The 20,785-nt window shown below is 46.5% G+C and overlaps 6 protein-coding genes across 15 annotated transcripts; 2 read left to right on the top strand and 4 right to left on the bottom strand.

Annotated features, from left to right (window-relative positions):
- Nucleotide 1: 1 nt before the first annotated feature.
- Nucleotides 2–3,877, bottom strand: LOC136192226 (peptidyl-glycine alpha-amidating monooxygenase A-like). The gene is made up of 20 exons (XM_065980752.1): nucleotides 3,733–3,877; nucleotides 3,620–3,674; nucleotides 3,477–3,567; nucleotides 3,314–3,411; nucleotides 3,162–3,239; nucleotides 3,055–3,103; nucleotides 2,937–3,004; nucleotides 2,793–2,873; nucleotides 2,652–2,728; nucleotides 2,535–2,585; nucleotides 2,422–2,474; nucleotides 2,119–2,366; nucleotides 1,817–2,063; nucleotides 1,623–1,739; nucleotides 1,353–1,568; nucleotides 1,208–1,299; nucleotides 960–1,154; nucleotides 806–906; nucleotides 628–754; nucleotides 2–572 (listed from the first exon to the last, which is right to left on the bottom strand). Exons 1-20 carry the CDS (start codon nucleotides 3,847–3,849, stop codon nucleotides 82–84), a joined length of 2,652 nt encoding a protein of 883 aa, XP_065836824.1. The 5' UTR covers nucleotides 3,850–3,877; the 3' UTR covers nucleotides 2–81.
- A 40-nt stretch (nucleotides 3,878–3,917) lies between these two features.
- On the bottom strand, nucleotides 3,918–6,291 carry LOC136192232 (uncharacterized). 3 transcript variants are annotated; one of them, XM_065980762.1, is made up of 16 exons: nucleotides 6,118–6,290; nucleotides 5,945–6,066; nucleotides 5,819–5,895; nucleotides 5,689–5,751; nucleotides 5,528–5,617; nucleotides 5,433–5,476; nucleotides 5,231–5,382; nucleotides 5,067–5,177; nucleotides 4,919–5,011; nucleotides 4,816–4,867; nucleotides 4,687–4,761; nucleotides 4,584–4,630; nucleotides 4,446–4,537; nucleotides 4,358–4,393; nucleotides 4,261–4,303; nucleotides 3,918–4,206 (listed from the first exon to the last, which is right to left on the bottom strand). In XM_065980762.1, the coding sequence occupies exons 1-16, from the start codon at nucleotides 6,205–6,207 to the stop codon at nucleotides 4,077–4,079; spliced, it is 1,317 nt and encodes a 438-aa protein (XP_065836834.1). In that variant the 5' UTR covers nucleotides 6,208–6,290; the 3' UTR covers nucleotides 3,918–4,076. The 3 variants fall into 3 exon arrangements, with proteins under 3 accessions (XP_065836834.1, XP_065836835.1, XP_065836833.1); XM_065980763.1 differs by having other exon boundaries at nucleotides 3,918–3,996; nucleotides 4,176–4,206; nucleotides 4,687–4,867; nucleotides 6,118–6,289; XM_065980761.1 differs by having other exon boundaries at nucleotides 4,687–4,867; nucleotides 6,118–6,291.
- A 64-nt stretch (nucleotides 6,292–6,355) lies between these two features.
- LOC136192230 (A disintegrin and metalloproteinase with thrombospondin motifs 19-like) lies at nucleotides 6,356–8,738 on the top strand. 4 transcript variants are annotated; one of them, XM_065980760.1, is made up of 12 exons: nucleotides 6,356–6,532; nucleotides 6,780–6,937; nucleotides 6,996–7,065; nucleotides 7,114–7,201; nucleotides 7,264–7,394; nucleotides 7,449–7,572; nucleotides 7,630–7,716; nucleotides 7,768–7,928; nucleotides 7,985–8,078; nucleotides 8,138–8,179; nucleotides 8,231–8,305; nucleotides 8,363–8,738. In XM_065980760.1, exons 1-12 carry the CDS (start codon nucleotides 6,461–6,463, stop codon nucleotides 8,647–8,649), a joined length of 1,389 nt encoding a protein of 462 aa, XP_065836832.1. In that variant the 5' UTR covers nucleotides 6,356–6,460; the 3' UTR covers nucleotides 8,650–8,738. The 4 variants fall into 4 exon arrangements, with proteins under 4 accessions (XP_065836832.1, XP_065836829.1, XP_065836830.1 ...); XM_065980757.1 differs by having other exon boundaries at nucleotides 8,228–8,305; XM_065980758.1 differs by having other exon boundaries at nucleotides 8,135–8,179.
- A 124-nt stretch (nucleotides 8,739–8,862) lies between these two features.
- LOC136192227 (A disintegrin and metalloproteinase with thrombospondin motifs 18-like) lies at nucleotides 8,863–13,612 on the top strand. The gene is made up of 17 exons (XM_065980753.1): nucleotides 8,863–9,899; nucleotides 10,156–10,241; nucleotides 10,298–10,349; nucleotides 10,472–10,574; nucleotides 10,622–10,758; nucleotides 10,821–10,944; nucleotides 10,994–11,077; nucleotides 11,130–11,296; nucleotides 11,347–11,479; nucleotides 11,531–11,660; nucleotides 11,713–11,938; nucleotides 11,990–12,102; nucleotides 12,155–12,350; nucleotides 12,399–12,581; nucleotides 12,632–12,805; nucleotides 12,856–13,026; nucleotides 13,080–13,612. The coding sequence occupies exons 1-17, from the start codon at nucleotides 9,819–9,821 to the stop codon at nucleotides 13,491–13,493; spliced, it is 2,574 nt and encodes an 857-aa protein (XP_065836825.1). The 5' UTR covers nucleotides 8,863–9,818; the 3' UTR covers nucleotides 13,494–13,612.
- LOC136192228 (threonine--tRNA ligase 1, cytoplasmic-like) lies at nucleotides 13,526–18,738 on the bottom strand. Its single transcript, XM_065980754.1, has 20 exons — nucleotides 18,614–18,738; nucleotides 18,468–18,549; nucleotides 18,315–18,414; nucleotides 18,222–18,255; nucleotides 17,909–18,120; nucleotides 15,937–16,054; nucleotides 15,820–15,884; nucleotides 15,693–15,771; nucleotides 15,554–15,637; nucleotides 15,428–15,490; nucleotides 15,279–15,377; nucleotides 15,118–15,213; nucleotides 14,987–15,057; nucleotides 14,637–14,937; nucleotides 14,509–14,586; nucleotides 14,351–14,451; nucleotides 14,197–14,298; nucleotides 14,070–14,142; nucleotides 13,883–13,997; nucleotides 13,526–13,775 (listed from the first exon to the last, which is right to left on the bottom strand). Exons 1-20 carry the CDS (start codon nucleotides 18,674–18,676, stop codon nucleotides 13,624–13,626), a joined length of 2,088 nt encoding a protein of 695 aa, XP_065836826.1. The 5' UTR covers nucleotides 18,677–18,738; the 3' UTR covers nucleotides 13,526–13,623.
- Nucleotides 18,739–18,762: 24 nt separating this feature from the next.
- LOC136192233 (threonine aspartase 1-like) lies at nucleotides 18,763–20,662 on the bottom strand. Of its 5 annotated transcripts, none has more exons than XM_065980767.1 (13): nucleotides 20,531–20,662; nucleotides 20,415–20,482; nucleotides 20,291–20,357; nucleotides 20,120–20,239; nucleotides 19,981–20,065; nucleotides 19,849–19,928; nucleotides 19,747–19,800; nucleotides 19,540–19,679; nucleotides 19,345–19,481; nucleotides 19,232–19,293; nucleotides 19,085–19,174; nucleotides 18,962–19,032; nucleotides 18,763–18,912 (listed from the first exon to the last, which is right to left on the bottom strand). In XM_065980767.1, the coding sequence occupies exons 1-13, from the start codon at nucleotides 20,550–20,552 to the stop codon at nucleotides 18,817–18,819; spliced, it is 1,092 nt and encodes a 363-aa protein (XP_065836839.1). In that variant the 5' UTR covers nucleotides 20,553–20,662; the 3' UTR covers nucleotides 18,763–18,816. The 5 variants fall into 5 exon arrangements, with proteins under 5 accessions (XP_065836839.1, XP_065836841.1, XP_065836837.1 ...); XM_065980769.1 differs by having other exon boundaries at nucleotides 19,981–20,044; nucleotides 20,156–20,239; XM_065980765.1 differs by having other exon boundaries at nucleotides 20,120–20,357.
- Between the last annotated feature and the right edge of the window lie 123 nt (nucleotides 20,663–20,785).

Raw genomic sequence — 20,785 nt, 5'->3', positions numbered from 1 at the left:
GTGATCTTTTGTGTCACCAAGTTTTACATTAGCTACTGAACTATAGGAACCGCATATTCTGCTACACAGATGGATCAGAGTTCATTCAAAAAGAGTTTCTTGACTGTGAATGGGCTGATATTTATGTTTGGCAAGCCGAGACTTCTTCCTGCATGCAATTCCAACAATCAAGAGGAGCAAGACAGGAACGGTGACCAGGCTGCAAATCAGAACAACCGGTAAAAGGCTAGGATGAAATCCGCTGTCATTCTTGATAGTAGAAAATTTGTTGGCGTCTAAAGATGAATTCGAAGGCGAAGATTTCTCAAAGTTGGCGGGCAGATCCGTTGGAGACGGATGATTGTGAGATTTCTCGTGAGACGAGTTCGTCGCAGACGTAGAATTGGAATGAGCAGGCTCATTCGCCGCAGATGGCGATACGGCCAATTTTTTTAACGGAGCGCTAGTCGTCGAAGAAGTGACCACAGCACTCGTTGAAGTACTCCCAGTGCTATCTATCCGAGACGTGGCACTAGGAACGGTCGTCTCAGACGCAGTGCTTGCCTCTACGCGAGAACTCGAAGCGATCGTCGCTAAAATAGACAAAATGACTGACATCTCAATTACTATCTCTTATCGTGAAGCAACCTCGCGCTGTTCCGCTGATAGACGACGACGTCGACGATTGAAACTTCCAAACTCGATTTGGCCCGATTTCTCCAACGTAAACCGAGCCGTCGCGAGCAACGGCAAGAGTGTGAGGTCGAGCGAGAGCCTAGAAACGCACTACGTGGTCAAAAAGGACGAAAGGAGAAGAAATACTCACTGGATCTGAGTTCCACGTGTCAACGACTCTATACTGATGATCAAGAGTAAATCCCTGCACCATCTCACCACCTGCCCCGTTGATGACAAATATGTTGGAAGCTGCAGAGCACTTTGCCGCTATTCCAACCCCAAAAAAGTTGCGAAATGCTTACATGATGAAGAAAAGCTGACGGAAAAGGCCCGGCCGCCGAATTCATCGTCTCCAAACTGAGCCATGAAATTACCTGTCTCGTAGTCGTAGCAGAGAACGCGCCCGTTCTCCCTATCGGCAGCGCACAAGATTCCAAGATCCTTGCTGACTGTGAGCGCGTGAACGACCACGAACGACTGGCTGCCTTTTAAGCCAACTGCCCCAAAAGAGATAAAATAGGATCAGTTGATACAAAGAGAATGAACAGACCCGAAGGAAGAGCGTTTCCAGTTCCAGCTGCTCCCCATTCCGTATCGTACGAGCCATCAGCCTTGAACCTCACAATTCGACTGTTACAGTAGCTGAACAACAAAATCTCTCGAAAGTTCTTCGCCGATTTCTCGTCTTCTCTTACCCGTCGGCTACAAAAAACCGACCGTCTTCCAGCACCGCCACATCGGCGGGCTTGCAGAAATGATTGGCGTCAGATCCAACGACAAACTCCTCGCCGAGAGTCAGACTAGGACCGTCGTTGTCGTCTGGCTTGTACTTGAACACCTGATGCATGGCGACGTCGGTCAGCCAAACATTGTCGTCAGAATCGACGGTGATGCCGTGGGGAAGATAGAATCTAATACATAGAAACTCTCGGGCCAGCGTCCATGCAGTCGCCGACGTTACGTACGTTTTGCTGCCCCACGTTTTGAGCACGTTGCCGTCCGACGGATCTAGCACGGCCACAGTGGCTTCAGCTATAGGTCCGTCATCTCGTTGCAGGAAATTGTTCTCGAAATCAAAAGAACTAAGATAAAAAAATCTCACATTGAGGACTTTCGATTTGAATTGGCAATTCATTTGATAACCACAACTAAACTGTACCTCATGTCCCAGATGCGAGAGGCTCGATGAAATACGTACACGAGGCCAGAAGTCGATACAGAAACGCCACCGACTTGACCCAGGCGTTCACCGTTGTGAAATTTCACGTGGCCAGAGTCACCGCCAGTTGGCCAACGCTGCATTTCTAAGTGTACAGACGAAAGTGAAGAGTCGCTGACCACCGCCGATTCCGTTGCATCTGACAACGCCGCAGAATCATCCAGCAAGTCGCTGACCTCATCATGCTCTAAAATTCACATATATAACGATGACCCGATTGCGTACATTTCGACGTTTTGTACCTCTATCTGCGTTTTCCCACGCCACTTTTGCTTCTGTTGCCGACGCTTTCACGTCTCGTTCAGTTGGTTGCCCGACCGCGACGTCGTCATAGTCGAGAGCTTGTCCCTCGTAGGGAAACGACTCCCATGTCGAGTAGCCGTCCAATAAGCATTCCTTGTATGAAACCTCAGAATTTTGTCCTTCGTTGTTTTTAGCAGATGAATAGAACATCATGTAAAAATTGCACATTTCGTCTTTCGCCGTCGCCCTAATAATTCGAATAAAAGGTAGATTCAGCAAATGACGCCCCTGTTTTGGCTCACCCAAAGCCGGTAGACTCGTGACGTTCAGTTGAATCAAAAACGCAACGAGTAGCCTACCGTGCCCAAATTGCCTCAATCAATCAATCAATTAATTAAGAGTAAAATACGAGTACCAGAACGTCACCACTGACAATGGTGGGGCCGTCTTTTATGGGATAGAAAGCCTGTAAGTGAAGAAAAAAGAGAAGATGAAATACCTAAAGAGATTGAGTTGCTTCTCTTTTTAGAACCTGGGGATTCTGTGGACTTCCCATGGCAATCTTCGTCCAATTGCCGTTTCGGATTCGATAAGCCATAATTCTCTTTCCTAAAAGCATTTACTCGTATTCAATCAACCGAACCAACGAGCACACAGACACGCACACACGCACCCAAGTCGTGAGCGTGAACTCGAAAGGCAAACGGGTGCATTGGCGAGCCCAAATATGGGCACGCCATGTCAATATCGGTTCCTGTATTAAAAATAAGCAATGCAGAGAGACAATCACAATTTGCAATCACGCCATCGCTCTTACTTTCCGTCCCTCCCTCAATTTCCTTCCCGTAGGTCATAAACAGGTAGATGGAGGCCAGATAAGGTTGCCTACGCACACACCATCATAGGATAAATAGTTAATCGTCTTCTCTTCTCACGGCGTTGGAGTCAATAGCAGAGTCACACCGGAGCTATCCGTGACCCCCTCTAGAATAAGAGACCCATTCCTTCTTTTTTATCAAATATATCCAAAAAAATATCGCACTTCGAAAAGCGTGCTTGTAGTGAATTTGAAGTACGACGTAATTAACGCCCGACGAGCCGCCGACAGAAAATCCAACATCTAAACAAATATTTAATTAACACTCGACAAAGGCTCCGGTCAACTTCCGCTTATGTCGGCGCCTCGAGACGAACCTTTGGGCAAAGTGAGTCCAGGTGCATTTTTAGCCCAGGCGAAGACGATTTCGCTCGTTCCCCCCCAGCCGCACGTGCTTCCCATGACGCCGCATTCCCTTTCGTCGGAGGGAAAAAGGTCGCGAAATGAGACGGGTACTTCGAATGTCTCCGCAAATCGTACCAAGAGTCGCTCTTCTCGTCGCCCGGAGTCGAGCAGCCGTACAGTAATAAGTGATGGGCCGTCTCTTGGGAGGCGTGCGGTTCGTAGCCGACTAGACGACGCCTTTTTCTTCTTCCCCTTCGAACGTTCGATCTTCGTCTTACCTATAAAGTGCTGTCCGTTCGGGAGTTTGTGCGCCGAGCAAAGGTACGTGTCCGCCTGCCGTAAAGACGAGTTTTCGTCGCGTTTTTCGATCGCGTCCCCGCCCTTGGTTTACCCTGGTCGGGCGAACGGACGGCATTTTTGCCGTCAATCTGACTGTTGACTCGTCGCCGATTGCCAGCAAGACGTCGGCGCAGAAGATAAGCGAGGACAAGAAGAGAGCCGCAGACATGAAAGAACAGACTGAAGAACCTTAGTAGTAACGCACTCGAAACTGCGTCATCACACGCGAGCAGCAGCTTGTAGGCAATAATAGATTTAATTAATTCATTATGTATAAAAAATCACGGCGTCTTCAAGGCTGTTTGTCAATACCGCACTAAAAAATCACATGTAAAGAAGGAACTATTTGAGAGAAGCTAGAGGCATCCTGTACAGTAGGTACTGGGCACTAGTATATCAGTAACTATCGAAGAATAAAAAGTCAAGTGAACCAAGAAACCCCAATTGATCTATCAAGATGCCTCTAACTTGCAAACAACCCGCTTCTTTACGTACTAATTTCTTTTTTGAGCAGTAGCAACAGGCCCTATCAATCCAGCAATAGAATCAATCTCTGATATTGTAATGCTCTTCCTATTACCAGGTTGGCACATGTTCTGCCATGTACGGGCTTACAAGATGATCTTTAATTAGAAAAGAAAAGTAATTACACGTTCTTCCTACTCCGCAAAGTGCACCTTTGTGGCAAACTAGCGAACAGTTCTTGCAAATCCCTGTATGCATACCAGCACAATTAAACTTACTAATTAAAATGATGTGACTTACAATTTATACCACATGTTCTGCATTTATAGTAGTCCATTGTCTGATCGGTGTTTTTTCGAAAACTGACTACGAAGCACTGTTTTGGCAAATCGCTACAAAACCAATAAAAGAAAAGAAACAAAACAAAATTTTTCCTACCTTTCCATTACCACTTCTCCAACAACGCAGAGTTCGCTTCCAGGTCTCTAGAAAGAGCATGTGCTACTCTACGGGTAAATATTCAAAGCGAGACATACAGTACCATTTTATATTGAAGGAGAGGGTAGCATCCTGCTTCCAGAAAAACCACGTCTTCATGATCTTTCATTTCATTCGCCTGCAGAAATGCTATATGGAACTCATAAACGCGCAAAACGACGATTATTTTAACAATTTCTGAATTCCATTCCGGTATAACAACACCTGCTGCCTTGGCAAGAGGACTATAAAAACCAGTATCATTGTTTTTCACTTGCTTGCTTGTTTGCTTATACCCAATCAAAACAAAATCAGCGTTGTCAACAGAAACAACTTTTTCTCCTCTACTCTCTAACGCCAGTTGTAAGATTTCTCGCAATTCCTTAGTGCTGAAACCCCCAAATGTGAGGAGCCGATCATCATATACTCTCATATGCCCTTTACCTGTCAGACGGCTTCACCTGCACATTTGCCATGGAGATGTCTTTGGATGCAATAGTCATTGACACCTGCAGTGGAACAAGAGAAGGAGGCTTTAGGTTTTCACCTAGGTATCTGCAAAAATAGCAAGGTGATACGAGACGCCAAAATCTGTATAAAGCAAGCACTTGTCATAGGAGTCTGCAAGCATGGCTGAACAGCTCTCAAATCGTTCCTGAAGCAGCTTCATCTTCTCCTCTACGTCTTTATCCAAATCAGCTGCTGCTCTATTTTTATGAGACAGATAGTCCATTTTGCGACAGCATTCTGTTTGAAATTTCTATAAAGAAATCTCAAGAAATGCATTTCTTTTTCTGTTCAGCTACCAACCAAGAGATACTCTCTGTACACCGTAAGTGACTTGCGCAAGTGCTCTAACTCAAAGTCAGTCCAAAAGTCAAGAATTGATCTCGAAATTTACTCACTTCTTAAAATATTTTCCATTGAAGTCAGATTTAGAACAGAATCATCCGTCGTTTTGGAATCGTCTGGTGACGACAAAGCATCTGAAGTAGCTAAGAATAAAGACGCCCAAAAAGACCCCAATGCCTCTTTTCTTCTTTCTCCTCCTCTGCACTTTCACCACCTTTTTCGAACAAATTGTCAAAGTAGACTTTCTCTGCTTTCTCTCTTTCCTTCATCACGACTCCTTATAAAGAAAAGGAAGAGAACTCGTCCATACACGCGCACTCGCATGATTATCAAAAACGCAGCACCTAAAAGTTCGTCAAACTGATGATCTTTTATCAATTGCTCTGCAAGGACTGGGCTATTGCAGCACGGACATTTGTGTCTAGGAGAGATGCTTCAAGAATATGTCATAGCCTTTTCCTTTTTTCTACCTGCGATTGATGCATTCTTTGATGCATTTCTCGCAGAACTTGTGTCCGCACGGCGTTATGTGGGCGTTCTCCACCAGAGAGACGCAAACTGGGCACGTAAAGCAGTCGATGATAGGTTTGACCTTGACGTAGTCTTTAGAAAGCACTTAAGAAACGTCTACTTTGTTTTTTACTGGTATGGAGAGAGGTAAATCACTGCCAGAGTCCATTCTCTTATCCGGGGAAGTTTGGCACGTCATTCGCGTGACGAATTTCACTAACATTTAGCTACTGTCACCCAAATTGATTTTGAAATGTCAAATGTTTATCAACGAGTTATATTTTTCTTTTTTAGGTATCTACTGGTGAGCTAGCACCTAGCGAGCTGTGCACGTGACCCTAATTGCCTGCGTGCGTCAGAAGCCATACGGAATCCGGAACTGACTGCTTTACCTCAGACATTCCTTTCGTCTTCTGGCTCTCTCTTCAGTCGCACCGGCCTTTCTCTTGCCTCGACCGTACGTCTTCAAAAGGATTATGTTGGCTCCTGCGGTTCTCGTACTTTTCGTCGTCCTTGTGGATCACAAGACTGACGCTCACGACGCGGAAGTAAGAAGGCCGAGAGATTCCTCGTCTAGCACCGAGATATTGTAGTCTATATCTAACGGTAAACTGGCTCAGCCTATAGCCAGAGTTAGCCGAGCCAAAAGAGGCCGAAATCAAGTTGACCGGCTAGTTAGAAGACCGTAACGTCGTCCCCCAATAGGCATGCTGCCACGGTCTTATCGTATTTGAATCTATGCGTGCCGATCTATAACGGAATGATGAGAAACAGAAAGCTCCCATATGTCTATAGGTCTACAATCTCGATGGCCGACAGGTACGAACAGCGCGACAGACGCACGTTATGTGGAGCGAGTGGGGAGCGTGGGGAAAATGTTCGTTTCCTTGCAATACTGGCGTTCGCCGGCGTGACCGATTTTGCGTGGTGCCGTCTGAGTGGGCTGTAGACAAGTGAGAGGATTTGCGCGTAATATAGTGCGTCTTTTGAGTTTACATTTGCGGTGGCCAGTCATCGTCGCATGACCTATGTGAAGCGCTACTGTAATCACCACAGCGAATACAAAGTCTGCAATCGTCAGGTACAAGAGTTTTTTAGTTTAACCCCCATTGGCTACAGGTATTATTAGAAATGTCCTGCTGGAGATGATTTCAGCCACAACTCGTGCTCAAAATACAATGGGGCAGAAGATCATTGGATGCCGTACACAAGAATGGGTAACTGAGAACTGAAGCTTTGCCGCCTACTCTAGGCTGCAACTCAATTTGTGAATCTCTAGAGGCTCCGCCGTGCTTAGCCTATTGCTACAAGGTTGGCGGGAGCAAGCTCATTCGAGTTCCTGTGCCGGATGGAACGGAGTGCAAACACAAAAGTTCAACTAAGGGGGTTTGCATTGCCAATCAGTGCAAGGTATGCTTTCTAGCTAAGAGAGTGGCCGATGGCTTATTGTTTTTCCGGCTTTAGCCACTTGGCTGTGACGAAGAGCTTGATTCGCTAGCTCAGCTTGATGCCTGCGGGGTCTGCAACGGAAATGGACAAGACTGCGAGATCATGAATAAAACAGAATTGTACCAAGCCAATTTCGGTGGTATGACAACTTAGCTCACGGCTAGCTGGATGGTAGTTACGGTCAAATTTCTTTCAGCTCTCGGAAGGTATGTGAAGGCGGTCCTTATTCCTACTGGATCTCGGTCTATCCACGTAGAAAAAACATGTGCTGATCAATACTTAGGTACCTACTAATTAGCTCTCTATACATAATCAGTTGGTAGTGACGTTTTAGCTCTGATGGAGAGCAGTGGTACCTACTGCATAAACGGAGAAAGACAGATAGGTTCATCAAAGATTATTCAATCTGCAGGCACAACCGTCAAATACATAAGACATGGTGCAAAGGAAATGATTGATGCAGACGGGCCAACCACGTCTCAGCTAACAGTTTCAGTCAGCTATATTGTCCAGCTTTTGATAGCAGCTTTCTGTTCATATACACAATTTAGATGCTTTCCATTCAGCAGTCTAAATGCAATATAAGCTACAACTTCGCTGTTAGTAAGGAAAATATGACAAAACTGCAGAGTAAACCTGCAACAGGTAGTGTGGTTTATGCTATTTTCCGCCTTTGTTGCTAATGTTGTTATCCCTTTTAGCAGAATCCATACCAGGCACCAGCCGCAAAGTCAACGAAGAAGCTGGTAAGAAGTTTCGACTACATTCCGCTTACGTCAATGGTTTGGGTATAGCAGCCAATCCACTACCATGCCCCAAAAAGTGTTCGAGGGTGACAAACAGGGCTGAACGATATTGCAGCAGTGATTACGGTTTGTTGCACGTAACCCTTGATAATTTGCCCGTACCAAGAGCGTTTTTACTTGTAGTCGTGCGAGGCCGCGTCAATAGCAGAAGAACGTGGGGTTTCCACTTCAGGTATCAGATTCAAGTGATCGAGGTCTACAAAGGAGGTCAACCGGATGGGAATATCTACTCCGAAAACCTGTGTGACTGTCCCAATCTGAAACCGGGAAAGACCTACTTAATAATGGGATCCCATCACGAAGATGCTGGAGGGGTGATCAGATGGATGGTCGGAGCTGAGGACTACGTGAAGCCGTGGCGCGATAGCGTGAGCCAGAGACTATCTAAGCTATCTCGAAGATGCAAGTAGAATTGGGCAGCGGCAACAATTGATCTATGACGTACTGCAGTATCACCGGTTTAGTCTCATTTACGTTCGAGGATGCCACCTTCTTTGTACATTTGCACCATCTACTCCTACGCTAGGAACCTAATCACACGCACCCCGAGGGGCTCTGACCGAGTAGAAGCGTTTTAGTGGGGTTCGCATCCGTTGGGAATTACGCGGTCGTGTGCCGCCACGGGCAAATCGTGGGCGCTTTGTGCGTTTTGTGAGGTCTTGCTAAATCAGAAGAGTCTTACGCCTGGAGCAGACAAGGGGAGGGCTCCCACGCGTCGCGAGCAAAAGCCCACACTCAAGCTCCGAGAGTATACAGTGAGTGGCGAGTCGCCAGCGATTGAGCGCGGTCTACATGACAGCAACCAGACTTGCAAGATTACGTCTCTAAATTGATCCTCTTCAATATGACCGAGATGGTGCGCTTGCATTTAGCGACGATGTTTATGGTCTCGGCTTCTTTATTCCGCGGCCCACGCGGGCTCCCGACACGAGCGCCTATGCGGCCGCCTTTTATGCTGTGCACAACAACATTAGGCCGGGGCGTTTTTTGGCACCTAGTAGGAAGTTTCCTCCACGCGGTAGGGGACTTCGCAAGAGAAAAATCGACTCGAACAGATTCTACCACAGACAACACATTGGCGTCAGCATAATTGATGCAAAGATTCAGGGCGTGTCCAGAACTAGATCAGATCACTTTCGAATCCTCTGAGAAGCGGAGAGAAAACCGGATTGGTAATTGGCTTCAGGGGAAAAAGCAGAATTCTTGCAAAATCGCTTCCAAGAAGAAAAGAATTCCGGATGCGCTTAGGGCAAACTGACAGAGTCTAGTTCCGGCTTCTGTTTTGCACTTCCGGTCCATTGAGCTACACTCCTCCTTGATTAAATTCAGCATATCATAAAGGCTATTCGCAGAATCGAGGCAGGAACCCATTAGATAATGTAATTGAATGCTATAAGAACAAGATCGACTCTTTACTTGGATGCCTTCCTCACTGCATACCGACACTGTTGGCATATCAAATTTCAAACCGCCCTTTCCAAGATAAGCAGCACCCCAAGGGGTGACGATATATGTGGGATGATCGAGGTCCCACAGTTCATTATTGTACTCGCCCTCGACTATTGGCACCTGAACGAGAATGGGTTCGCCTGGAACAGCCTTTCTTCTCCTGTGCAGCGCTCTTCTCAGTCACGCGGCCTCCCAGACCGTAGCAAATCAGGTAAAGTTTCAGGCATTCATCGAGCGTCCAACGGCATCTGATCGCCACGGCCTGCATGCAACGCCCTCTGACTCCGACCTTTCGCCTTTTACGTTGCTGAGATGTATTTCTCAATCTGTACGTTGCACATACACGCAACTGAACAAGATGGGCATATAAATGCCCACGCGTTTGAACACCTTACACCGTAGGCTAGGCTTCACAAGCAGTTGGGGCGTGTGCTTTCGTTATTTATTTGATCGCGATCCTTCTGCAGGGATGGAGTAGCTGGACATCGTGGGGTGCTTGTTCGAGAACGTGCGAATCTGGCGTTCGTTCTCGACAACGTACATGCCAAGCCGGGTAAGTGACGTTTGATTCTCGTCGCGTCCGTATGAACTATTTTTGAGTTTGGATAGAAGCCGGTTCTGTGCAGGGAAATCCAAAGAATTCGGGTCTTGCAATACAATGGTACAGTCCGTCCGTTGACGCTCTCGTTCCTATCCCACACACGACGACTCGCGAATGCATTATTTTATACCACGAGACTCGCGGTTTCTATGACTTCCTTCTAGCGTCCTTTTTGTCTATAGGCATGCCCCGCTGATGCTATTGACTTCCGCGTCCAGCAATGCGCTGCTTTCAATTCCCAGCCATTCCGCGGCTATTTCCACAGGTGGATCCCTTATACACAAAGTAAAGCCTTCACGATTTCATTCCCAATATAACGAGTCGAAAAATAGTTGGAAACAACGCCAAATGCGCTTTGTACTGCGAGGCAGACGGATTCGGATTCTACGCTAGACTGGCTAACAAAGTCGTCGACGGAACTCGCTTTTCCAAGGATACATTTGATATCTGCGTCGACGGACAGCGAATGGTGACATTGACTTGCAAATCATGGCAACTCATGAATATATAATTATAACGTGTGCATTATAGTCTGCTGGCTGCGACGGGGTATTAAATTCAGGTGCCGTGCTTGACCCGTGTGGAGTCTGCAACGGAGACAACTCGACGTGTGACCGCTATTGTGGCAAGGAGACAAGAAGCTATTTGAACTACGGTAAATAGAGTCTTCTTCCTCGTCGGCTTCTTGGTGGAACAGTTTACAGGTTACAACCGAATCGTAGCAATTCCTAAAGGTGCCGATAACATCAAAATCGAAGAAATCGTCTCCGTTAATAACAACTATCTTGGTATTTGGCACGAAAGGCGATGATCATTTGATTAGTCTCTTCTCTGTTCCAGCAATCAAACGAAATGCAAATAACAATTATTTTCTCAATGGAAACTACAGGATCGAGCTGCCTGGAAGATACGATGTTGCTGGAGCGTCGTGCACGTATGAACGAATGCCCTTCATGACCGAAAAGCTAACTTGCACCGGACGATTAACAGAGGCAATTGACATCATGGTACGTGTAGCGGATTCAGCAGGTACCCTAACATAAAAACTGCTCCCTAGATTCTCTATCAGACAATCAACTTTGGTATCCAATATTGCTACGCTTTGCCCAAAACCGTTGGCCAGACGAAGCCCCTCTACTCGTGGTACGTCAGTACGCGGTTAACATCGTGCAGTGCTTCCTGCGGTGGAGGTGAGTGATACCGGTTAATTTTAAAGTTAGTGCTGATTGACTTTGTGAAAGGCCACCGTCATCGCCCCGTGTCTTGCGTTAGTGCCCTAAACGGTCACACGGTCGATCGCTCCTTTTGCAACGCAGCAACTAAGCCATCGGCAGAAAAGCAACCGTGCGGCAATCTTCCGTGCCCCCCAACGTAAATTGACTGAATTTTCCAAACATGGTTTTAAGAGTTTCCCTTTGAACAGCTGGTCAACTGGAAATTGGTCCAGTTGCACTGCCCAATGCGGTTACGGGGAACAAACAAGGCGTGTTCAATGCGTCCAGAAGTTGACGAGATTGTACACCATCAATCCTATGGCGGACATAATGTGCAGACACGGAGTCAATGGAAGTCCAAAGCCATCAACTGAACGGAAGTGCTACGCTGGCCGCTCGTGCACCTCAAACTGGAGTACGGGCAACTGGTCCGCCGTAAGAGAAGACATCTGCTCACGAAGTACCTATCTAAATTCTCTGATGTAGTGTTCGTCGCCGTGCGGAAATGGGCAGCAGACTAGAGTCGTTACATGTAACGGAAGTTGCGATGCCAGAGCAAAGCCAGTTGTGACAAAATCATGTAATATGGGACCCTGCCGGTAAATGACGAATTGCAAACTGTGTTTACAATGCTAAATCCGTTTTGTACAGGTGGCGAACTGGAAGTTGGTCTCGCTGTAGCGTTGACTGCGGATACGGCATACACAAAAGAACAGTCAGTTGCGGCTCGTCTATTGGAAATCCCGCCGGGGAGCAGTATTGCCGAGGATTGAAAAAGCCGGACTCTCAAAAACAGTGCTACAATGGACATTGCAAAACACCGTGGACTGTCGGTTCTTGGTCAAAAGTAAGTTCCCAAACAGCTGAATTACCGAGAACGATGTTTTTCGTGTAGTGTTCAGCCACCTGCGGTCCAGGAAATCAAACGAGGCTCGTCAAGTGCGGAGTCTTTCGAAAAAACAACGTCCACACAGTGTGTGATCATGCAGCGAAGCCAAACGATACAAGGGGCTGCCACATGAGAGACTGTCCGTCGCTTCAGGCAAAATACGACTGGTTTGCTTCTCCCTGGAGCGAGGTACTGGACACACAGCTGCGCTCTTCCCCATGTTACGTTTTTTCGTTCAGTGCTCAGTCACTTGCGGGTACGGAGTTCAGGCTCGAACAATCAACTGCGTTCGAACTGGCGGTGCTATCGTTCATGGCGGAAATTGCAGCGCAGAGACGAAACCACCAGCTACACAGGAATGCAGAAAAGTGCAAACGTGCGCCTTTCAGTGGCTCTTGGGTTCATGGAGTGATGTAAGGAATCTGCACTTGCTGCATAAAAATCACTCGTGACGACTTTATAGTGTTCGACTACATGCGGAGTGGGCTTTCAGCAACGAACTGCAGCCTGTCTGTACATAGGCGAAGACGGCTCTTCTACATTGATGGCGGACAGTCATTGTCATGAAAGCAAACCGGCAATTAGAAAGAACTGCACCAAAGGAAATTGCATCCACACTACGTGGCACAGTCGAGTAAGTGGTTTTCGCTTGGCATGATTTCTAGTACTCAATGACATTCCTTTCAGTGTGAAAGTAGCTGCAATCCGGTAAAGGAGGTGCGATCGGTGTGCGCTTCCGATGATGCTGTTCTTTCTGATGAGCAATGCGGTCCCCTTCCGGAGTCTCTTGAAGTGTGTTCCCCAGAGGGATGTCAGTCCAACTATGCGAGAGCTGTAGCCCGGCATTATCCAAAGGGAATGGAGGAGAAGGAGGAGGAGGAAAAAGAAGAAACTCCTGAACCTGAACAACAGCCGAAACCGAAAAGGCCCACGGCTCAACCGGAGAATAGAAGACACGAATCAGAAAGCGTGCCGAAAGAAAGACCGTGCCCAAAGCCCGATCAAAATTGGTGCAGTAATAGCTACAAAACTTTCTGTGGAAACGAAGACTTCAGTAAGAAGTATTGCTGCAACATGTGCCGTAGCATGCTAGTTGGCTAACTAAGTGAACTAATGATACGAGTAGAGAGGCGTTGAGTTTGTCAATATTGAATTGGTAGCACAATGGCAACGACGAAACTGGGGAGGACACAATAAAGAGAAAGGGGGTTGTTTTCGTAGACATTCTTGTCTAGAACGACTGGTGCTTATTGTCGTCCAAGCGAGACTCGGACAACGATTGGAACTTGGCCAAGATGTCGCTGAGCTTCTTTTCTCCGTGAACGACGTTGTCGCGAGTGCGGACGTTAGCCGTTCCGTTTTCCTTTTCCTTTTGTCCAACGACTGAAGGGGAGGAGCACGGAAGCACGTAAGAAAGGCCAGCAGTACCGTAGTACGGAGTAACTACTCTCCAAGAGCGAAAGGGGACCCCCTTCTACCACTGCACTTACCTAGAATGAAATTGAATTGAGCCAATTGCGCGTTCCGAATCTTCTTATTGAGCGTGTCTCCGTGATCTACGTCGACGTCAACGCAATACCCGGCATCTTTTAAAGCCCCTTTCACCTGCAACACAAACAAATGTCAGGGGGGTAATCTCACAGCCCATCAAGACTGCAGTGGGGGGCAGCTCTTTACCTCTTCAGCGTATTCGTCATAGATTGGAGCGACAGGTATGACCATTGCCTGTTGCGGCGACAGCCAAAAAGGCCTCAAGAATTCAGCAATAAAACGACGTCACGACAACGTTTTCGCGCCGGCTCACCATTTTCCGCCGTAATTCTCGGTCAATATGGCGAGCATTCTCTCGACTGAGCCGAGAATAGCTCGGTGAATGATAACGGGCCGCCTTCTTTCCCCTTTGTCTCTGCAGTGTATTAGGACGATAAATGATCATGCATCTGAATTCAATCGCTCACGGAATGAAGAGAAGATCAAAGCGTTCGGGAAGCTGAAAATCAAGCTGGATTGTAGCGCACTGATGGGGACGTTTGAGGGCATCAAAGAGCTGAATGTCAATCTAGCGACGCGGCGCATAGGCGTACAATACTAGCTAGACCAGACAAAAACGACGTACCTTTGGACCATAAAATGCGCCGTCGCCCGGATTCAATTTCCACGGCATGCCAAATTCGTTGAGCGACTCAGTCAATTGCTGGATACATAGTCAACTCAACAAAAGAGTACTCACAATTTCTTTCTTGCCTGTTCGGCCTTCTCCCAAACCGGTATTTCCCCGAGAAACGTTTCGGGTCTTGTCGACAAATAGAGCTTGAACGTGAAGCCGAAGACGTCGTAGACGGCTTTGACGAATTCGAGGCAGTTCCTCATCTCGCTCTTGATCTGCTCGGAAGCGCAGAAAATGTGCGCGTCGTCCTGCTGAAAGCGACGCACGCGAGTCAATCCGGAGAGAGCGCCGGACAATTCGTTTCGATGCAGAACTCCGAAGTCGGCGAAACGAAGAGGCAATTCACGCCAAGAACGCGGTCGATGATCAAACATGAGACTATAGGGAAGAGGTTAGAAACGGTAGCAGATGAATAAAGAAATCTCACCAGTGTCCTGGGCAATTCATCGGCTTCATGGCAAACTTCTCCTTTTCCACTTCAAACTGAAACATGTTATCCTATTAAAAACACACAAGATTCCATACAAAGGGAGAAAGAAAAATCATCGTTTGACTTACTGCATAGTGTTGCCAGTGTCCAGAGGTCACCCACAGTTTGCTGTTGTATACGTTGGGCGTGATGACCTCTTGAAAGCCTCGCACTCTGTAGTGACCCTGGTGGCAGCCGTGAAAGAGAAATGAACAGATAGCCACGACGCCTATATCATTGTTCTTCGAACCCGTATAAAGTCAACCAGTTTGTTGTATATGTGAGCACCGCGCGGAAAGAAGAAGCAGCTGCCGGGACTCAAGTCGTGGAAGAAAAAGAGCTCCTGGTCCTAAACGAAGTACGTGTAGGAATCAATTGAATGATGGGTGTCTTTTTTACCCTGCCAAGTTTCCGGTGATCTCGTTTGGCCGCTTCTTCTTGAATTCTCTGCCACTCTTTTAGCTTTGGTGGGCGAGAGACAAATCTCTTTAACCGCTAGGCAGAAATTGTAGCGTTTTCTGGCACCTGCTTAGTGTCTGGAAACGAGATCCCATAGACTCTTTGTAGTGACTCAGCTTGAGCATTTCCTTCCCAGTATGTAGACGAGTTCTGCGAAGTCAGTACTACAGGTACCGGTCTATTGGTAGCACTTGGTATCTACCACCTTTGTCAATGCAAGTGCCTTGATTTTGCCAGTGTGGCGAATGTGAGGACCCCGACACAAGTCAATAAACGGACCACACCTAGAGAAAAAGATTCATATAGTTATCTACTAGTAACAGTGTTCCAACCTGTAAACTGTAGTTGTAGGTGTGGTAATCCTTTCATTGATTATGCGGCACTTGAAAATATTGAACTGAAGAAATGTCAACGTTAAAATCATCCCACCAGTAGCAACTCCAAAACACCTCGAACATTTTCAACAGGTCCTCCTTGGTCATTTCCATTCGAACAAACTCCTGTTTCTCCTTCGTCGCTTTCTTCATGATCTCTTCCAAATCCGGAAACTCGTTGCTGGACACCTGTCTAATAAAATTTTCGTCGTAGGTTATAATCAGGGTTCTGCCGAGAATTTTTTCAGTGTGGGAAGGTCTGGAAGGATAGACATAATACGCAATTTTAAAATTGTCCTAGACGATTTTTAAAATTGTCCTGAAACAATTTTTCAAAAAGTCCTTAAACAATTTTTAAAATTGCCCTGTGATATTTCTCTGTGATCACGGATACCCTGTGATCACAGTTTCCTCTGTGATCACAGATACCCTTGTGATCCCAGATACCCTTGTGATCCCAGATGCCCCTCTGATCACAGATACCCTGTGATCAGGCTCCTCGGTTTTGGGGCGAGAGAACGCACTCGAGAGAACGCACTCCACAGTTTTGAGGCGAGAGAACGCGCTACACAGTTTTGAGGCGAGAGAACGCGCTACACAGTTTTGAGGCGAGAGAACGCGCTACACAGTTTTGAGGCGAGAGAACGGGCAACACAGTTTTGAGGCGAGAGAACGGGCTACACAGTTTTGAGGCGAGAGAACGGGCTACACAGTTTTGAGGCGAGAGAACGATCTCCTCAATTTTGATGCGCGAGAAAATTGTCTTGGGACAATTTTAGAATTGTCTTGACACAATTTTTAGAATTGTCCGAGACACTTTTTGAAATTGTCCGAGACAATTTTTGAAAATCGTCCAAGACAATTTTAATATCGTCCAAGACAACTTTAATTAAAATTGTCCAAGAAATTGTTCGAGAAAATTTTAAGTCTGTCAAAAGTGGGCGTTCGCTAATTTTTATGCACGAGTGGCGTTCCTTGCGCCTGAACCGCAAGCGCCGCTCACGCGCAACGAATTGAAGACACTTACCCCTCGAAAGTGGGCGTTCCCGCCAACATTACAAAGTACTTTTTATGCGAGAGTGGCGTTCCTTGCGCCTGAACCGCAAGCGTCGCTCGCGCGCAACGAAAGGGAGACACTTACCCCTCGAAAGTGGGCGTTCCCGTCAACATTACAAAGTACTTTTTATGCGAGAGTGGCGTTCCTTGCGCCTGAACCGCAAGCGTCGCTCGCGCGCAACGAAAGGGAGACACTTGCCCTCAAAAGTGGGCATTCCCGCCAACGCTACAGAGTACTTTTTATGCGCGAGTGGCGTTCCTTGCGCCTGAATCGCAAGCGCCGCTCGCGCGCAACGAATTGAAGACACTTGTCACAGTAAAGTTATTGAGTTGAGACTGTTAACAATACAAATTCGGTATCTAGTCAAGGTATTCAACTACGAAAGTCTCGCTCCTTTTCTTCTCTAAACTTACTAATTGAAAAATTCACCCGCAATTGATTTTTCGTTTTGATGGTATGCGTTCGTTGCGATGAAATCAAACATGATCCACGCCCCGCAAAAATGAACGCGATCAAAACGAAAATTCACGCCCAAAAACAAAAAAATTGAGACCACGCAACGATCATTTTTTTGCCGATCGCAGATCAGTAATTGCTGCGCATCATTTTTAAAAAGATTAAGTTGCGTCGTGAATTATGACACAAATACCGGTACTGTATACCACAATACAGGAATCTGCCGAGAATTTCAGTGTGGGAAGAAGGTCTGGAAGGATAGACATAATACGCAATTTTAAAATCTTGCCTTGGACGATTCCTTGGACCATTTTAAAAATTGTCTTGGACCATTTTTAAAATTGTCTTCAACTCTTGGAGCATTTTTAAATTTGTTTTGGACGATGTATCCGGCTGTAATTATTGCAAGATACGTGCTTTCATAACGTTTTAGTAGTATTGGTCGACGATAGGGGAGTGAGGGTCGGGACCGACCCATGCCAACCCATGTGGGCAGAACCCTGTATAATCTATCTATTGTCCACTAAGACTTACCGTTTCTCTAAATGCATGTCGTAGTAAAATCCGTTTTCAATTGGTGGCCCATAGCACAGGCAGCCGCCGTAGTATCGTTCCATTGCCTCGCCCAATACATGAGCAGTCGAATGCCAGAAGACGCTCTGCGCCTCAGTGTCGTCAAACTTGAGCAATTCTAGTTTGCAATCGGCTTCGAGAGGTCGTTCCAAGTCGAACAGGTTCCCATTCACCTACAGACAAGCGTGAACGACCGGAATCGCGAAAACTAAAGAAAGGGGGCCCCCCATGCAGTCCGTTCCAACGAAAAAGGCATTCTACACAAGATGTCGACCTTTGCTACGACGACATTGTCAGCCAAGCCTTTACTGATGGGAGAAAGAAAAGAAAGTTCGTTTCTTTCGTCACACTTCGCTCGTCTTCTCACCTTATGCCATGTGCTACGTCAAGTGGAGTCGTCTTCCACGACTCGCCGTCGACCGTACTGCCGTCGGGAAGAGTTATTTTGATTGGATTCGACTCTTTCGCTGCAGAAATTGCGTCTACATCGGTAGGAAGCTCTCGGCTCAGAGCAATTTACCTGCCAGAGAAGCTTTGTATTCAGCGTGAAGTCGATCAAAGAGGTCTATGCGTGTCTGAATGTACTCTGGCCACGGATCGAGCTACAGAAGACGAAGGAAACGAAAGTTCTGTTGCTGTTTCCTAAGTTCACCGCGAAAGTCTCGCCTCTTTTGCTCCTTTAGCGCCTTTGGTGGACGAAGACTTCTTTGCTGCTTTTTCTTCGGCCATCGTGTAACAGTTGGAGCCGTTGCGTCAGCCAAGGTAAACAATAGCAAATACGTACCATGCGCAAACGACGTGACGAGTACACGTGCTCGAGAGATAATGATTTATTCTGTGCATAAAATGGATTACAATAGATTGTACATTTATTTAAGTCGGAAGCAATAGCCGCTGATGTTCAGGCGACAATCTTCACTAGACACTTGGCTAGTCCTGTCCTTTTCCATAAATGAGATAAACGCCTGCTGGTAATCTCAGATTCCTACAGATAGTAAATGCATTTCAGCTAACGTTTGGTCGAGCATCTCTGCTTGACATGTATCCAATTGGTATTGAATGAGTCGAATGAGCCCAAAACACTTCTGAAAAATAACAAATTATTTATGTCACACCCCACAACTTTGTCAGACTCACCGCCAACTCCAGCAGCAGCAGAGTATTGCAGACCTAGAAAGCCGGCTTGTTTACTGCTTGGTTCATTTAAGGAGAAAAATTTCTCACAGTCTAGACATGGAGCAGCAACGTAATTTATCTATTTATATTTACATCATCGGCTACTACTTTGGTAGTGAGTTTGAAAGCACTTCGACGTTGCTTCGACAACACTGGCCGTTGCAGTACTGCTGAAACAGGAAAAGTCATTATCTATCAAGAACCGTGATGAATCGTCTTACTGTTTTATGGCCTCGCACAACCTTGTTGCTAGCATCGTTTTGATCAGATGTTCCCCAACGCCTGAAGTGGTGCACGCAACAGAAATGTCCTCTTCAGGGCAAGCGTCAGCCCAGCAACCGCATCCAAGTACTCCTGCCTAGACGAAATTCTCTCAAGAACACGACCCTCTCTACAATTAACTGTGAAATTTCGACCTGTCCAACTCTTCCCGGACTTTTGAGAAGAACTCCTCCACTTGACGTTGCTGCACATACGTTACCCGAGCTATCGACACATACTGCACCAACAGTGTCGAGACGATCATAAAGACACGATGAAGAATGTGCATCCTTCTAAGACATCAAGCATCATTCGAATGCTCTATAAGTATTCATTTCCAAATAAAAACAAATGCCTTTCCTCTGCTTTTCTTTCTACAAGAGCCTTGTGTGTGCTGTAAGCCTGATGCGATTCATCTAAAGCTTGTCATTCAGTCTCTTTTTTACAGCCAAGATTTTACGTACCCGTTATTAATTTTTCTGGATGAAAATAAGGTATGTTGTGTTCAATAGCCCAATCTCTTGCTCCTTCGCCAACCAAGAATCTAGATACTTGTATTACAGCTCACGCATCAAATCGTCTCTACAATCAAATACATTGGTGGCACGCGGCCTAAAGAAAGGCTTCCTTTCATTTCTTCAATTGCCAAAGCTTTTGCTACTAAAATTGGATTTTTAATTCCTAAGAGCATACACATGAGAACGTACTGGAGATCACTGCAAAAGTCTTAGAGACCTTGAATGTTTCCAACGGCTCCAGAGGCGCCAGTACCAAGTACTATGCTTGAATCACAGCTAACACTTCCATTTAGACTTAGATTCGATCCGAAACCAGCATTAGTGCATGGATCATTCTGAGTAGTAAGATTCATTAGATGTGGAAAAGCGTTGATCATAGATCTTTCCTCTAATGCAACTACAGCCGATGCAGTAGCATTCAAAATATTCTCTGTTTGCTCGAACGATTTTACAGCCTAACAAATCAAATAGTGACGTTGTGCATCCCAGTACAGCAGCAGAGTACAATTCACCTCTTTGCAGGCTTGTTTGCAAGCTCGAATGGACTCTTTAGCGCGATTCTGAGAATGAAAGCCAGCTCCTAGATGTACGGTGTTTGCTAGGAAAACGTTCCAGCGTTCGCACACACCAGCATGAACCGCTACAAGCATCGTTTAGGCCTTATTTGACAGTTCGAAGAAGCGAAACGGGGCAAGAGGCGCGTTCAGAGCAAACCAGCGGCGAGAGACGGAGCGTTGAGCTTGGAGTGGCGAGGCCCCGGATACCGCTTGACGACGCGCGTCTAAGCTTTGAAATCTTAAAGTTGGCGCGAATTTTAGCATCGAATCAGCGCAGCGGACTGAACCTTTGAGGCTGATCGTGAACTGGGAAAGCTGATCGTTGG

Source organism: Oscarella lobularis, chromosome 10 (genome assembly GCF_947507565.1).
Source record: "Oscarella lobularis chromosome 10, ooOscLobu1.1, whole genome shotgun sequence".
Lineage (NCBI taxonomy): Eukaryota > Metazoa > Porifera > Homoscleromorpha > Homosclerophorida > Oscarellidae > Oscarella > Oscarella lobularis.
Note: the sequence above shows the minus strand (reverse complement) of the source record. Positions and strands in the feature narration are given on the sequence as shown.

Bases quoted from the DNA above. Each gene is read 5' to 3' on its own strand.
- LOC136192232 (XM_065980761.1), bottom strand. From the start codon at position 6,207: ATGTTAGTGAAATTCGTCACGCGAATGACGTGCCAAACTTCCCCGGAT. The intron at 6,067-6,117 runs GTAAAAAACAAA...GACTACGTCAAG, and splicing joins ATTTACCTCTCTCCATACCA to GTCAAACCTATCATCGACTG. The intron at 5,178-5,230 runs GTGCTTGCTTTA...CTATTTTTGCAG, and splicing joins CTTGCAGACTCCTATGACAA to ATACCTAGGTGAAAACCTAA.
- LOC136192227 (XM_065980753.1), top strand. From the start codon at position 9,819: ATGGGTTCGCCTGGAACAGCCTTTCTTCTCCTGTGCAGCGCTCTTCTC. The intron at 10,575-10,621 runs GTAAAGCCTTCA...GTCGAAAAATAG, and splicing joins GTGGATCCCTTATACACAAA to TTGGAAACAACGCCAAATGC. The intron at 12,351-12,398 runs GTAAGTTCCCAA...TTTTTCGTGTAG, and splicing joins CTGTCGGTTCTTGGTCAAAA to TGTTCAGCCACCTGCGGTCC.
- LOC136192228 (XM_065980754.1), bottom strand. From the start codon at position 18,676: ATGGCCGAAGAAAAAGCAGCAAAGAAGTCTTCGTCCACCAAAGGCGCT. The intron at 15,214-15,278 runs GTTCGAAGAACA...GGCTGCCACCAG, and splicing joins AACTGGTTGACTTTATACGG to GGTCACTACAGAGTGCGAGG. The intron at 15,058-15,117 runs GTAAGTCAAACG...TGTTTTTAATAG, and splicing joins GACACTGGCAACACTATGCA to GATAACATGTTTCAGTTTGA.
- LOC136192226 (XM_065980752.1), bottom strand. From the start codon at position 3,849: ATGTCTGCGGCTCTCTTCTTGTCCTCGCTTATCTTCTGCGCCGACGTC. The intron at 1,300-1,352 runs GTAAGAGAAGAC...TTTGTTGTTCAG, and splicing joins CGGTTTTTTGTAGCCGACGG to CTACTGTAACAGTCGAATTG. The intron at 1,155-1,207 runs GTCTGTTCATTC...CTTTTGGGGCAG, and splicing joins TGGAAACGCTCTTCCTTCGG to TTGGCTTAAAAGGCAGCCAG.
- LOC136192233 (XM_065980765.1), bottom strand. From the start codon at position 20,552: ATGCTTGTAGCGGTTCATGCTG. The intron at 20,358-20,414 runs GTGAATTGTACT...TTGATTTGTTAG, and splicing joins GCAAACAAGCCTGCAAAGAG to GCTGTAAAATCGTTCGAGCA. The intron at 19,680-19,746 runs AGGAAAGGCATT...GCTTGATGTCTT, and splicing joins TCTTGTAGAAAGAAAAGCAG to AGAAGGATGCACATTCTTCA.
- LOC136192230 (XM_065980756.1), top strand. From the start codon at position 6,461: ATGTTGGCTCCTGCGGTTCTCGTACTTTTCGTCGTCCTTGTGGATCAC. The intron at 7,202-7,263 runs GTAACTGAGAAC...GTGAATCTCTAG, and splicing joins GATGCCGTACACAAGAATGG to AGGCTCCGCCGTGCTTAGCC. The intron at 8,079-8,134 runs GTAGTGTGGTTT...TATCCCTTTTAG, and splicing joins GCAGAGTAAACCTGCAACAG to CAGAATCCATACCAGGCACC.